Source organism: Astyanax mexicanus, chromosome 16, assembly GCF_023375975.1.
Source record: "Astyanax mexicanus isolate ESR-SI-001 chromosome 16, AstMex3_surface, whole genome shotgun sequence".
In the NCBI taxonomy this organism is placed as follows: Eukaryota; Metazoa; Chordata; class Actinopteri; order Characiformes; family Acestrorhamphidae; genus Astyanax; species Astyanax mexicanus.
This window is the reverse complement of record NC_064423.1, coordinates 29,370,657-29,386,905: the sequence shown is the minus strand read 5'-3', so window position 1 is coordinate 29,386,905 and position 16,249 is coordinate 29,370,657. Positions and strand designations below refer to the sequence as shown.

At 39.1% G+C, this 16,249-nt stretch overlaps 1 protein-coding gene and 1 long non-coding RNA gene across 7 annotated transcripts in view; one reads left to right on the top strand and one right to left on the bottom strand.

The window, feature by feature from the left end:
- Positions 1-16,249, top strand: part of LOC103041349 (A-kinase anchor protein 13) — a 91,907-nt gene that overhangs the window by 28,479 nt on the left and 47,179 nt on the right. For all 6 annotated transcript variants that reach the window (XM_049465332.1, XM_049465335.1, XM_049465334.1 and 3 more), the window contains exons 4-8: positions 1,072-1,359; positions 2,760-2,943; positions 5,074-5,254; positions 6,131-8,435; positions 10,009-10,103. In XM_049465332.1, coding sequence (XP_049321289.1) covers positions 1,072-1,359; positions 2,760-2,943; positions 5,074-5,254; positions 6,131-8,435; positions 10,009-10,103 — 3,053 coding nt within the window. The remainder of the gene's footprint in view (positions 1-1,071; positions 1,360-2,759; positions 2,944-5,073; positions 5,255-6,130; positions 8,436-10,008; positions 10,104-16,249) is intronic.
- On the bottom strand, positions 2,846-6,250 carry LOC125782175 (uncharacterized). The gene is made up of 3 exons (XR_007424735.1): positions 6,117-6,250; positions 3,045-3,219; positions 2,846-2,932 (listed from the first exon to the last, which is right to left on the bottom strand). It is a non-coding gene; the product is annotated as an uncharacterized LOC125782175 (long non-coding RNA).

Sequence of the window (16,249 nt, the reverse complement as noted above, 5' to 3'; positions counted from 1 at the left end):
TTTGCCATATAGATAATGACTTGGGTTTACTGCTGTAAGGAAGGAGACACCTTAACACTGTCATTTACTGAAGTTTACAGCAAAGTGTGGAAAAATAGGCATGTTGTTGTGCCTCATAGCTCTTTCAGTAGTGTTTGCTTTTTCCATATGGGATATGGATACTAAATTATATAAGTTTATGAAGAAAATAGAACAGTCTTTAGTGTTAAATGTGTTGATGTTGGAATGCTGAGATGTTATTAGCTGATACTAGCTTGTGGAATGCCAGATCCATGCTTAGTTTGGTTATATTTCGGTTTAAACACTTCTGAATCCTATCATAAGGATATTGTCAGGCTTATTTGATTGGATGCTTTCTAGCTGAGAACAGTGTGCCAAAAAAAATACCACTCATACATTAATAACTAATAATTGATTGAAAAAAATTGCAAAATAGGATCCTGTGGTGCAGCCTTAGCTTTTGTTCTTAATTGCATTTACCCCTTATATTAATTATATTTTTATAGTTTGAGAAGTTTTGAAACTAGTACTTTTACTTGAGTAAAAAGCGTAAGTTGATACTTCTGCAGAAGTATCAAGTATCAGTAAACCCTAGTATGCATACTTCTGCCTTAGTGATGAATGTGAATATTTTTGACACATTTTTATATATTATATGTCCAAGTATTTTTAATAAATGCATTTTGCTATGTAAGGCATTGAGCTGTAGATTAGTGGGGCCTGTGTTCTCTGGAATGATGGTTCTCCATCCCATGCTTTCAGATGAAATCATTTGTGGAGCTGGGGATGAGATGGGGCAGTGATCATCAGGACTGAATGTAATCAGGTCCTCATGGCAATGTCCTAAAATCTTGTATATTGCCTTCCTTAAACAGTAGAAATATTCGCTCCAACAAACACAAAATAAACTCTTTTCTATGTTTTTTTTATTCTAGTATAAACATTAAATTAGCCCAGTACTTGGGCTGTTTAGTGTATATTGCCTAGGACCCCATATTTCTTTTAATATTTCTCACTCTCTCACTCACTCTCGCTCTCTCTCTTTCTCTCTCTCTCTTTTTTTTTTTATAGCTCATGACTGCTGTGAGTCAGTTGTGGTCACTGTGTGCGGTGCAGACCCCGACGGCCTTGTTCATCAGCTCGCCTCAGAGCGCATGTGCTTCGTCCAGGACTTGGCCTTCGACATGGCCCAGTTCCTGGTGGGAGCTGTGGGCCGGGCTGACATGCTAGAGGGAGCTCTGCTGCTGGACGAGCATCAGATCCCCCTGCAGGAGTGTGAGAAGATGGATCAGAACCTGGCCCTCGCTCTTTCACACCTCATACTGCCACCTGGCTGGAGCATCCTGGGCAACTGTATCGGTAGGTGCACTGCACATCTGCCAAAAGCTTCTTCAGAGTATATTTACTGGGATAATGATTTTAATAAATCCTCCATGCAGCTGTTTTCATCAGATTTGAAACACAAATAAATGTAACAAAGAGGTCGATATCACTTAGATCCTAAATATGAGATCATGCCCACCACAATGACATACTGTTAAAGTAATTAGTTGCTGTAAATTTTCCTCAAATATTGTTGATCTCTTTAAAAAAAAATAAAAAAAAATCAGTAGAGGCTAATGCTAGTAATAATACACGCATGCTATGTAAACCCTAAACATTATAGCACATTCACCTAACTATAAAGTATCTATGTATTTTTTTTAACAGCTGTAGTCAGCAATCAGCATATCAATCCATTATGTAAACTTTTACATAAACAGTAGATAAACTGTTAATGAAATAAAAATTGAATAAAATTTACTTTAAAGTATCAGTCAACAAATTGGCTTGGTATCGGCAGATATTAAGCATTAGGAGATAAAACTAAACATTTTAGCTTGGGTTTTATTGTAGAATGATTTAAACAGTATGCCATACTAAAGAGGCACACTCTGAATACTAAACCCTTTACTATCATCAAAAACGTTTGCAGAATGTCATATTGAGTTAATATCTAAGGTATTTTACAGCTTAAGTTAATAAAAATGAAGTTAAATTATGTTTATTCTCAGGGTCTGTATAAAATAAATATGTCAGATATTTAAAAACCTGTACAGGGCGTCCGAAATCTAGAGTGTGAGCAATCAATGTTCTATATATTTACTTAAATATGGTTTCCACTCTGAGCTCTAAGCAAATATTAGAACATTTAGATAACAAAGTAAACATTCCCTTTAAATAAGTAAATTAGCTGGACAAGAATAGTTCAGCTGAAACACTCATATTCTCAGCTCATTTATTTTAGAGTTCACTATGAGAGCAAATTATATTTTTGATTTTTATGAGTTAATGAATATAAAATATAGCAGCTTCCCACTAGGTGGACACCTGCAAAACAGAGGGGTGTAGCTAATGGAATTGGATTATTGGACCACATAGGCCTTACTTACTTTGGAGTGTTTGTGTGAGGCAGACAGTGCAGTGCATGTCATGGCAGCACTAGCAGTAATTTTGCATAGTCTTTTCAACACTTGAGCATGCCATGCCTTCGTCACTGTTGTTCTGGCTTGCTGAATAAGAAGGGACGGGCTGTCTCTCGCTCTTTGTGGCAGCAAACAATAGACATAAATTACTAAATCACTCATTTGACAGACTGCATTATTCAGTAAACCAGCTAATATTGACATGAAAGCAGGGATGGTCTGAATATGATTTATTAAGAACAAGTATAGATGCCTGTTTCTTGCTTTTTGACTGTACTCACTTTTCTTCTGAAGCCCCGGAACCTCAGGAGACTCTCCTGCACTTGGCTGCTCGGCGTGGGCTCCAGAGAGTGGCTCGATTCCTTTTGCAGCAGCCTGGAGCTCAGCAGGCGTTGGCCCTTCCCAACAAACAGGGGGACACCCCAGCTAGCTTGGCCGACAGCCGAGGACACAGCGCCATGCTGGAGCTTTTTACACAGTGAGTACAGAGTACACAGTCAAAACAATGGACGGTTTAGCGTGCCTGGGTTTTTAAAGGTAATTTTGGACTCATTCTGAAAGGTATTTAAAAGCCTTAACCTTGTATGTTCTGAGAATCACTGATTTGAATCCCAGCTCATGCCATGTACCATCAGCAGCCAGAGTCCGAGAGAGCCCAGTTGGCCTTGCTCTCTCATTGGTTGGGTATGTGATGCTCTCTCCCCACATCATTCCCTGTAGGATGTTGGTCAGCACCAACATTGAGTGGGTTAACCTTCCAAATTGGGTAGAAAAGTAGATAAAATTTGGTCATCACAAGATTATTTTGTATATGTATGTTTTTCCCATTACAAAAAGGCTTCATATCCATCAAATTTCTAGCTTTTTTGTTCTTCATACATTGTTTAAGAATCACACAGAGTCAAAATGAACCTTTGTATTCGTAAAACTCTGTTTTGCAGAGTTTTACGAATACAAAAACACTGCGGAACATTACATTAATTTAGGATTTGACTTCTTTTTAAAAACCTATAGTATTTCTTCTCTTTAATCCTTATGTTACAGCATATCCAAAAAACGACTGCAGAGTTTTTGTATTCGTAAAACTCTGCAAAACAGAGTTTTACGAATACAAAGGATCATTTTTTATATGGATGTTTTCCCATTACAAACATGCTTCACATCTATCAAATTTCTAGCTTTTTTGTTCTTCATGCATTGTTTAAGAATCACACAGAGTCAAAATGATCCTTTGTATTGGTAAAACTCTGTTTTGCAGAGTTTTACAAATACAAAAACTCTGCAGTGGTTTTTGGATATGCTGTAACATAAGGATTAAAGAGAAGAAATACTATAGGTTTTTGAAAAGAAGTCAAATCCTAAATTAATGTAATGTTCCGCAGTGTTTAACTTTCTGCTGTTGAGTTCCCCGATTTTCTTCTCACGTGTTTCTGCTGGCTAACAGAGCACTGCTTTAATCTGTTATTAACAAATAATTGGGTGATTTTTTTTTTTATACAATAACTTACGTCATACTTGGCCACCCAGTGAACATCATGTCACTTCAGATGATTCAGAAGGCAGCACTCACTGCTTTCATTCTAAGGAAGTCCACTCCACCCAGGATTGCACAATATCATACGTAGGTCAGACTGGAAGGGTGTCACCCATTACACTTCATAAAGAGCAAACTGACTTCAGCTGGGGTTGCTCACAGGAACCCACACTTTGGAGAAAATTTGTTAACTTATCTTTATTTAAAGCAGCACTAGGTAGGATTTCTTTGATTTTTTATATTTTTAAAGAAGTAAAATTACAACTTGAAACTCACTGCAGCGCTTCTATTCAGGTGTAATAGAAGGAATAGCGGTGTTTTCGTGTCTGTGCTGGAGCTCCTCTGAGCTCAAACCAGACTCTGTAAGTTTTCCGAGGCGGCCGTGACCAACGCTCGCGAGAACTGCAAGCTGCTTTCCAACCTTTAGTTCTAACAGTTCTACAAGGACTACTGGTTCATTCTTTACAAACTAACATACAGACACTCTGGCAGAAGCTGGAAAGAGACCGAATATGTCTGTAAAAGCCAGAAAACGAGAGATAAACTAATCAGCCTGAAACATGTATTACACTCTGCAACTGTAGGGGGAGCCCACGAGCACAAAATCTCAATCCTAACTAGTGGAGCTTTAACTATATTTGTTCAGTGAATGCTGGTAAACTATATAATGTACACAATGTTGTATATCCCAATGTTTGCAGACAATCCTAGTAAATATATGCAATCGGCTACTTTAACTTGCACCCTTCGCTGATACAGTCGTGCAGATGCACATTCCAAGTATTGCCAGTAGAACAGCATTCTCTGGATCAGACAACTAACCATGAACAACCGACTGGCACCATGCCTTATGCCAGGCATAACCTAGAGGATTAAAAATCCCTCCAACAACTTATCTATGAAGCACTAGGACTGTGTTGCTGCTCCATCTGGTGGTACTTATCCAACACCCTGACCTTAGTAACTTAATGGATAAGCTGGTGTCCCATTACTTTTGTCCATACAATGTATGTTGATCTTTGAGCATTTTGGTGTGTCTTCTAAATACATGATTTTCCTTTTTGTTTTGGACAGGGTGGAGACTGGCACTCAGGATAGTACAGAGACACACAGACAGATCCCCTCTGGTGCTGGTGTGGTGCAGCACCACCCTTGTCTGAACACTTACACCCTGGCATTGGGCACCCAGCCGGGCACTGCTCCATGCAGCCTGCAGGCAGATTTACAAGACTTTCGCTGCCTGATGCAGAGGAAGGTGAGTCACCCTATAGAGCTACCCCATTTTTCAGCTACTTTTTCTTTTTAATTCCTTTAAATTATTTTGTTCCTAAAGATTAATAACAGATCAACACCCTGCTATACAGTTTTTTAAAAACATAAATGTATATGCATTATTTTTGTTTTAAATAATCTTTTTGTATTTTTTCTGTAATTCTTGTATTTATAATGCATTATATAATATACATAATAGATTATAATGACTGTCATAAGCTTGTGTGAGAATTCATAAGTACTTATAGAGACCTACTAGCATGTTATAAATTACACGTATGTAACTTCATAAGAATGGATTTATAAAAAAATGCCACTTACCACATTCTTTTGAAAAGTACCACCACGTTCAAAAATAATAATGATAATTTTATCTATACATCAATATATATTGTCCCACTCCTATTCCTAAACAGATGAACAGATACTATAAGGCACAATGTAATCTCTCCTTATAAAGTCACATGCTTGTACTGTATATGTCACTGTTAGTACATGTGGGATGTTATACATTCTTATGATGGCCATTACAAGGTATTATGTATAACATATAATGCATAGTTAATGCATCCATAATGAATTATGAATACAGAATTCATAGTAAGTGTCACTAATTCCTAAAAAATACCTCTTCTAATACTGTGCTTATAAAAGTATTAATTAGGACAAAAAAAATTTAATAAGATGTCCTTCGACTTTTTTTTTATTCTATTATAATCTACGTCACCCACAAGCGAGTGAGATTCTGACTCAGTGATCTACATAACTACCAGCACTAATGTTGACTGATAAGATTTCAAAAGCAACTTTCTTATAGAAGAAAAAACCCTGAGGCTGTTCCTTACTTTTTCTTATTCAGATTCAGGGAGGAGCTACACTTCAGCTGCAGCAACCCGAGTCTCCGCACACCACCGGAGAATGTGCAGACAACCCAGAGACGGGACAGGCCTGTTTTGAACAGCCACAACACGACTCTCTCGATTCCAAAGAGCAAGGGTCTACTCCTGTGTGTGTCAAAGGAAACAAAACCGAGCAGGGTGACTGCTGCTGCTGCCCAGGTCCTCTCCGGTGTAGGGAGAGCTACAGCGATCCTGCACCTCCCTCGGACAATAGCAATGATGACGAGAAGCGGGTGTGTACTTGTGAAAACACTGAGGCAGATTACGGAGTGCAAGCAGAAAGCACAGTTGCTTGCATAGTAGAGGGCTTGAGGAAGGAGGGAGATAGTGGTGACTGCTTACAGAGCGAATTTGGGAGGGAAAGCGCAGCCCACCAAACCTCATCCTGTGGAAAGGAGGGAGTGGAAACTGATAGAGCTCGGGAATCGATCTGTGAGGCACAGGGCTCTGCTGAGGGGCCTGAAAAGGGGGTCCATGCTGAGAAGTGCAGCCCTGAGAGGCCAGAGCAGGACCAGCTTCAGGATCAGGAGGAAGAGCAATCAGAACACAAGGAAACAGCAACAGGAGATATGGGGATCACTCAATCTTTGGACACACCTGAAAGCTCAGATGTGGAATCGTGCTCCCAGGGAGTAGAAAGTGACGAAGAGAAAGAAAAAGATTTGGAGAATGTGTGCTTGGGTTCTTTGGAAATGGAAGAGAGTTTTAAGGAAACATCTAAGGAGGAACCAGATGACCTAAAACCAGCAATAGATCAAGGACCAATTACCTCATGTGAAAAAATAGATGGCCAAGGCTCAAGTGAGCCTGAGCTAGGGGATGCATGTGGCTGCACATGTCTATCCTCTGCAGGTACAGCAGATACCCAAGTGCAAACCTTGGAAGACACTGAAATCAATGCCAGTCAAGTCTCCTGTGAGCAGAAGACAGTTGACAACCAAGACCTTAGAACTGAGGAACAAGGACAAGAAGGACCTACACAAGACAAAACTGAATATCTGCAAGACGTTACCCCAGTTACTGTATGTTCTACGGGTGAAATGGTAATCAAACAGTGTCAAGAACAAGAATCAGATGCATCCTGCCACCATGAAGCTACCTCTGATGATCGTACAGAGGACACTTGCGAAGAGAATGGAACTCTTGAAAACCCTGAGGCACCTTTAGACACATCAGAGAATATTGAAGGTGAAAGAATGTGTCAATCTTTCTTTGAAGTAGATGGTGCTTCTTCAGTGACACTTAACAATGCCTCTGAAGACAACTTTCACTTGCCTGAGGGTGAAACGGAAACAGACAATCAAGAGCCAGTAGCCTCAGGGGAGCCATACCCAGAGGAGTCAAGCGCCACAGTGACAGGAAACGAGAGTGCTGGACAAAGTTTGGGAAGCTCCAGTGAGGTCTTGCAGCCTGAAATAGATTCAGAACTAGAACCTCAGTCTCTAACCCCAAGCAGTGAAGACACCTTAGAACCAGAGGAAACCGACTGCTGTAGCACTAGTGAAGTGGTACAAGGACTTTCTGGCAAGGACCCTCAAGAAAGTGTAGAGTTAGGGACCTTCGCAGAGGCACTTCTGCCAATGTCCCAGGAGTCTCGGGTAACTTTACCAAAAGGCACAGAGAACGAGAGTTCATTAGAGAGTCATGACTCTTTAGAAGGCCAACAGAGGATACAGGATATCACCTTGCAAAATGGACTTGTCCAGCTGACACAAGAGATGGATCTTCTTCCTCCTCCAGTAGAGAACAGTGACAGCGTTCCAGAAGAGGGATCAGCTTCTCAAACCTCTGCAGTTGACCAGCCAGTAGATGAAGAAGCAGTGAAAGTGGGTGACTCTAGAACTCAAGGAAACTGCTGTCAAACTCCAGAGAATAATGAAAGACTCCTTGAACAGGAACAAGAAGATGGAAATGTCTCTCAAAACCCCATCATTGGTCACCAGTCAGAAGAAGGAGAGGTACTGGGTGACACCACAATCACTCAAAGCAGCCCGAGGACAATTACAGAGGATCAACTCAAGTTATGTTTGGACCAGAGTGACTCTGTGGGTGGTGTTTTGTCTACCTCCAATGCAACTGATACGGTAGACTCTTCATTTTTACTTCAAGAGCAGTTGAGTGGGACTGAGCTCAGAAGTGAGGATAGTTCTAACCCAGCAGTGGTGGACTCGGGTTCTGTGGATATAGAATCGACCGAGGCACGAGAAATGCAGGAAACGGAGGCTGAACCCTGTGATGATACAGATAACAGTGCTCTTCAGAAAGGTGAGAAGATGAAATGTGATGTTCTTATACCTTAAACATTTTAAACCCCTAAACCTAATTGGCTTTTTCTGCCTAACTAAATGACTAGTCTGGCTCCTCAGGACCTCATGTGTAAGTGTGCAAAATCTAACATATTTCTGGTGTATTTTTCAGGTTTAGGTCAGCATATCCTTTGCCAAATTACTAATGTTACTTCTCCCTCTCTTTTGGTCTGAGCAACAAAATATTGTTTGCCAGTGATAGAGATCTGAATGCTTCACTTAATAGTAGGTTTGGATGATATGGCCAAAATCTATATGACAATATATTTATTATTTTAATATAAAGTTATAATTCTGCTAAATCTGCCAAATATGTACCCAGTGGATGCATGTACCTACATGTATGTATGTCTAAGAAAATAAACTTACAAGTTCATGTAAATAATACATGAAATATTGTAAAATAAAATAAAATAAATAAATAAATTGTCATTTAAACATTTTTATTGCAATAAATATTGAAATAGAATTGTTGTCCATTCCTACATAGTACCCAATGTTGTTATTACACAAAAATCTTACAGTATTTATCAATGTTTCCATAGGCTTTACTGTAAGTATTAAATTAAATATTAGAATTACACTTCTTTGCATCCTCTGAATAAGATTTGCAGATTAACTGGTATAGTTTGCCTTCCAGTTATGTTTGGAGTAGTTCAAACACCACCAGTATGTGATTGTGTTGTTACGCAGTGCTGTCATTCTTCTTTCATTTCTTTTAACTTTTAAATACCTAGTGCTTATGCTTTTTTACAACAAGCTATATGACCACAAACTGTCTAAGAAGGTACTAAAGTCCAGCATGTTTTTGACACACACTTAAATCATCTCCGCTTCTCCAGTGGTAGGAAGAGTCTGCTGTGCAGGAATCTTCCTGTGAAGAACCCCACCTATTATTAACTAAAATCCAGTAATTATTTCTTTCCATGCCCAAAGGAATCATTAAAGGAAGCAACACGTGTACCTCCATCATATCCCAGCCCAAAAGAAGTGGGGTGTTCTCATGCTCTCATGTATCCCATTCCCAAGTATATATATTTACAACAGCATGTATCTAAGCACCGGGTGATGTCATCAAGATAGACAAAAAAAAAAGCAAAAAGCAAAAAAGAGCTTGTCCTCCATTCAGTCCTTTTCCTGACTGTTTTTTGTTCTTCGCTGTCAAAGCAAAAGAACATGACTACACCCATATTTTAATGCTCATTGTTATCTCTCCTGAATTACGTAACAGAACCCAAATAGCTGGTCCGGCTATTTTCAGAACGCGTCTCTGCTTTGTTGAAAGAGTGGCATAGCAGGGAATGTTTTCAATTCATTAATCAGTCACTAAAAATGACCAGTATTTTCCATTTCTGGTCAGGAAATGAAAGATGGGCTGTGATCCAGAGTTCTAATGTTTGCCATGACTTGTCAAGTTTGTTCAGGAAACTTTGCATCCTGCCATCAATCTCTGTTTAGATTAGCAATCAGATTAGTTATCTGATTGGATGATGGGTCTTGTGTTAATGTCATGTGTAATTGTCCCCCCATAGATGTCACAGATACCACAGATGCCTCTTTGGAAGATCAGGTGGACTGTCAAGCCGTAATAGACCCTGATGTAAATGCAGATAAGGATGTTTCTATGGTGAGTTTTTTTTGTTGTTGTTTGTTTTAATACATTTTAATTGTTCTTAACAATATTGGAAAAATGGACAGTGCATGTGTTATTGACTGGGATATATAGTGTGATATTAGAAAACACAGTCAACAACAGTCCCACAAGTCACAATATTAATAGTTTAATTTTTCCATGACATTTTTCAGCAGTGTTTTAATCATAGTGTCTGTTAAGGCCATGTTTCAGACACAGGCTAAAAAATCATCACACTTTATATGCTGTGGGTATTCAGATATGTAATTTTCCCTTTTGTTTCTGAAATAAATGGCTGTCCTGTGACTTTTGACTCTAAGTACTATGAATTTCCCTTGTTGAAGAAAGTAGGTGGCATCTTTTGTTGTAGTGAAATAATGTTCTAGATTTCTCCTAGATGATTCCAGCCAGTGGATTTATCACTGATGTACTAAACCAGGTTATAAGATAAAACTATAAATAAAACTGGACACCCTTGAGGATAGCTTTGGAGGTGTTTTAATAAACAGAGGATCACGACAGAGCAGGTATTATTTGAGTGGTGACTCATTCAAGCTCAGTCCAGCAGGGACACTAAGGTGTGTAAAAACTGCAGGAGCTCTGCTGTGTCTGATCCACTTATACCAGCACAACCCACTTTAACACACCACCACCATGTCAGTGTCGCTGCAGTAATGAAAATGACCAACCACTCAAATAATAATAGCTGCTCTGTGGGGCCCTGACCATTGAAGAACAGGTTAAAAGGAAGTTAATAAAGTATGCAGAGAAACAGAAACAGGACTGCTTCTGTAATTACAGAACTACAAAAATAATCCTATATTGTCAGTGGAGCTGGGCACAACTGCAGACACAACGCAGTAGTAAGGCTAGAGTAATGTTCCTGGCTAGAGGCTTAGCCAGATAATCTACGGTGCGGCATGTGTGGCTAAAACTCACAGAGGAAAGATAATGAAGAATTTTAACCCACTAATCAGATAATTCCACTCTCAACAGAACAGCTTTTAGCCCACACTGTGAGTAATAGGGCTAACAACCAACACTGCCAACCACACCAAACAGCAATGTTCAAAATAATGGAGTTTAAGTGCTGGATGAGCAGCTCTTTTTTGTTTTGTTTCTACTTTAAACTCCACAGTGTTGTAGCTAAAGGGGATTCACAGACTTTCTGAAATTACACATAAATATCTCTGCCTAAAAAATATTTATGTGGGTGAGCAAAGAAATTCAAGGATTTGGATGGGTAAACAGCTACACTTGGCAATATACTGTATATTGTCACTGTCCAGTCTCCATTTTTGTTGATTTTTTTTAGTTTACTGCATAATTTGAATGCACAAACTGTCCTTTATATTATGTCCTGAAAATAACACTTTACAATGACTGTTGAGCAATGATATATGCTTTAATTGTTTCCCAGTCAGCCTTCCATTTGGGGGCAGTATTTGCCCTTAGAAAAGACATGCAGTTTTAAGTCTCACTGTTTTTCCAATACCACAGTGGTTTGTTTGGCTCCCCCTGCTGCCAGTTTCTGATATAACTGTCAGCAGATGTTGCTGCTTTATTTGTGTTTTAGTGATTGTCTTTGGTTGATAAATAAGAAAGTGTTGAGATATAATCAATGTATAAACCGGCCCACATTTTTCAGAGCGTAAGTTGAGTTCTATTTTGAGTTGTGTGACAGACCCCACAAGCTTTTTAGCCTCACATTGAGCTGTCAGACTTGTGTACAGTAGAATCCATCCTTGTGTTCTCAGCCAAGACACTTAATGAAGTTTACATTGCTTGTTGGTGCTCTCCGTGACAACATTTCCGACTCCTGGTTTGTTTATCCAATGCGTTCCTTGAGGCTTCGCAAGTGTGCAGAAGAGCAGGCTGGTGTTGGAGAGTAAAACAGCTTCTATTGTGTGAGTGGAGTAAAAGAAATGGAGCTGGGTTAGAGCTGGTGTGTGAAGTCAGGGAGCAATGTGGAAGTGTTTACTTTTGGGAGAGGTCAGATTGGAGGGGGTGGGAGAGAGGAGGCAGATAACAGGAAACCATGTGGCAGTGTGTGTGTGTGCGCTGTGTTTCTGTGTTCCATGTGCACTCTGCATGTGCTGAGGCGAGGGCTTGCGGGGAGAACACTGCAGCAGTGTAGTTAGCCCGTCAGTGCGTCAGAATGCCAGAGCTGACGGCGGGTCGTTTCTCGCAGCTTTGGAGGGTTTTATTATGTGGAAAGAACCAGTAAAGCTGCCTGGAAGGAATAGAAGGTTAATTAGCTTGCCTATGAAAGTGCAGCGCGGACCATTAGCCTTCAGCTGAAACTCTCTGCTTGCCATTCACTCAACATCTGAATCATGTTCTGTGAACGTTGCCTGAAAGATTTCCCCGGCACAGGTAAAAAAAAAAATAAATAAATAATGTACATGTGTGCTGTTGCTATCGTGAGAAAACCTAATTTCTCCTAAGGCCTGAGAGGGATATGAAAATGTTGTGGTGAATATTGATACTGATTTAAGTGTTAAAAAAAAAAAAAAACTCACACCTAATATCTACTTAAATGCTTGTACTAACTGATTTGATATGGTGTATTAAACAATTTGTTGCAAATGTTTAGGCAAATAGTAACACTATAGATCTAATAAATAATCAAACAATTAAATTTTTTTTAAGACTAATTACGTCAAATGTTCATGACACATTGGTATGGCATGTTTTTAATATGTTCCGTATTCTGTTAATGTGATGTTAATAAGTTTCTAGATATCAAATGTATTTTAAGCTGTTATTTGTTGTTCTCCCCCAGTAACTGGAGTACTAAATACAATCAAAGCACACTTAAAAAAACGCAAGCATAAATCTGACAATGTCACCTGATTTGAAGTATGTAAATTGATCATAAAATGTTCCCTAAGGCAATGGATTGGGAATGCAAACACTTGTATACGTTCTGAGGTGTTAGCAGAAAACACATTAACATTCACTGCAACTTTTGTTTGACTTCAGTGCATATCCTGCTCAGTTTTCTTAACCTACCTTTAAAATAATTTCAATGCTCCCATATATATATATATATATATATATATATATATATATATATATATATATATATATATAATTCTATTAACTATGGACATTTTTTCCAAGTTCCAAATACAAATATTGTCATTTAGAGCATTTATTTGCAGATAATGAGAAATGGCTAAAATAACAAAAATCACAGTTTTCATGCATCTTGGCATGTTCTCCTTCACCAGTCTCACACACTGCTTTTGGATAAATTTATGCCACTCCTGGTGCAAACATTCAAGCAGTTCAGGTTGGTTTGTGATTATCCATCTTTCTCTTGATTATATTCCAGAGATTTTCAATTTGGCAAAATCAAAGAATCTCATTTTTTTTTAGATATTATCAGAAGTAGGAACATAAAAATAGTAGTACACACATTTTGCTCCATTAATTGATCTGTTCAGATGCACCAAAAAATGGGACTAGAATTCTAACTAGAATTTTTTTTGTCTTCAGAACAGACCCAGGGCTGTCGTGCTTGCTTTTGTCAGTTTAATGTGAGCTCGGGGGCGTCTGCTCATCCTTTGGCTCCTTTGCAGCGTCCCTCAGTGCTGAGAGTCTTTCTGTTAAATTGCTTGCAGATTCGTGCAGCCAGGCCGAAGCTGCGCTTTCTGCTTATCTCAGCTTCGGGAATTATAAGCAGATGGGAAAAATGATTATGAGGTGTTGCCTTGTTTTGTGAGAGCCAGCTTCCTTTTCTACCTTTCTTTTTTTTCCCCCAACCACTGTTGTATATCTTGTTGCGAGTGTACACATTGGCAGAGCTGATCAGAGTCCTGTTGCCAGGAGTGTCACAAGATGAGTGGTGAATAGCATGTGAAAGCGAAGCGTGGGCTTGTGTGTTATCAAGCAGTTGCACTGGACAGACTTCCTCGCAGCTCGGGAACTGAGCTCATAGGTGTGTGATTCACAAAAAGAGAGAGAGTGAAGGAGAGAGTGTGAGAGAGGGACAGTGTGAATACGGGTGTTGTAGAGCCAGACAAGTGGTAGAAGAAGAGGGTGTGTTTAAGTAGGTGTAGTGAGTGGATACACATTAGTAGAGGAAAAGCAATGTAGTGCAATGCATGAGCCTGAGTGTCAGTGTTGGAGAGTTGGAGAGAGGGGGGGTGGGGTGGGCGAGAGAGAGGCAGAGCAAGCGAAAGGGGGCCGGCTCTTCACACAGATGTGAAAGATTAGGAGCTTCTCATTTTTCCAAAAGCTCTAGCAGAGGCAGAGGCTTGGCCAGCGAGGACTTCATGTTGGAAATAAACTCACCAATTTTGCGCACCGACTTTTCCTTATTTTTTCGGGGAAGATGTATGAGCGACACAAGCGGAGGTACAGTTTGTGTGCCAAAGGGGGGAGAGATATGGATGTGGTTTTAATAAAGGTAAGGAGCAGTGGGCTTTTTATGAAGAGTATGAGAGTCTAACTTTAAAAGATTAGACTTAAACTTAAGTAAGCTTTATTCTTAAATCATACTGTCGTGTTTATTGTATTCTTGTTTAGCTGCTCAAATGAAGGAACTTTGAAAGTGTTGGTTCTCCTGAAGTCCTGAAGTGTCAGAAGTTTGTTCTACAAACACCCCCCTCCCAAACCTTAAGTGAAAACTAGTCTGTTATGCCACATGAAGTCTGTCAAGTTGACTCTAAGATAAGTATGTATCCTTAAGTGGATGGAGTTGTCTTGCTGTTGACTGATTATTATTATTTTAATATCATTTTAGAGAGTATTGTGTAGCACTGGGTTAGGGATATGTCCAGGAGAATCATTGTATCATATGGTCATACGGACTGAAGGAGACTGTGTATGACTGCTTGTATGAGTGAGTGTGTGTGTGTGTGTGTGTGTGTGTGTGTGTATGTATGATGAGCGTGTGTTTGTGTGTGTGTGTGTGCGCACAGGGTGGGGTTGGTTTTGGATGTGTAATGTGGTCCTCCGGACTCTAGCCTGGGAACCGACCACTGTTGAGCTTGAAATGTTGTTGACTTATAGTTGAAAGATGCAAGATGTGTGTTTAGTTGAATTCCCAAGTTTCCTTCCCCAGTTCCCACTAACTGGTTGTGTTTATTTCACTCATTCTACTGATAATAATTATTATACATCATTGAGTTCTGGAGCATGGTGTGAGATATATCTAAATATTAACAAATGTTAAAGGTGTATATATTAAGAAAATATTTTAAGAGTAAATATGCAGTAATGTGTTGTATACTGATTAAAACGCACTGTAAATTTTTATTTATTAGTTAACATGGAAAGATTGGTGTCAGTGTTTAATTCTGTGTTGTGTTTAAACCCCGCCCACTAGATAGCAGTGTGTAACTTTGTTGATAGAAAAAAAGTATACTTTTCTTTTACTCAGATTTTATAAATTTAATGTTTTTAATACTGAAGTTTTCTTAAAATTTGATTTGAACACTTTCGTTATATCTCCTTGCGTATAGTATCACAATATATTGAATTATAACTTCTGTAATGCAATAAAATCATGTCGCCAAGTTCTTGCCAATGCATAGCCCTATGGCTCATTTTGTTGCTTTTGATGAATCTGGAACACATCAGAATAAAAGTGAGCAATATGATGTTATTTTATTTCATTGCAATCTTTTTTTTTTATTGCATCGATATGCAACTTTTTTTGCATGTCAAGGATACCATCAGTGCTAAAAGAACATTTACCCAACTGCACGTTCCATTACAAAAAGTGTGATTATTCCTGTTGAATTGGATAAAGGACAGCAGATGCTATTGATACATTTTATCTGTGTTATGTGTGTATATCATATAAGATAAATATTGTTTATCATGAAAAATGTTTTAAAAAAGTAATGCACTATTTTTACCATCACCCAGGTCTACATCAGAGAGTCTCTCTGTTCCCTTAAGGTTGGATTTGTCATCCCTGCTCGCCTTCCAGCTCTAATGCCTGTGGCTGAAAGGAGAAGGCTATAATGAAGCAGTCAGTCAGTAGACATTCCTCTATATGGTTTTGAAAGCCTGCACCACTTAATGACTCCTTAAGGCCAGATACCTTTCTCGCTCTGGCTGGGCCGATGCCTTGCTGATGGCCCAAGTGCAGCACTGTGGAGCAGTGTGGTAGATTGTTAGAT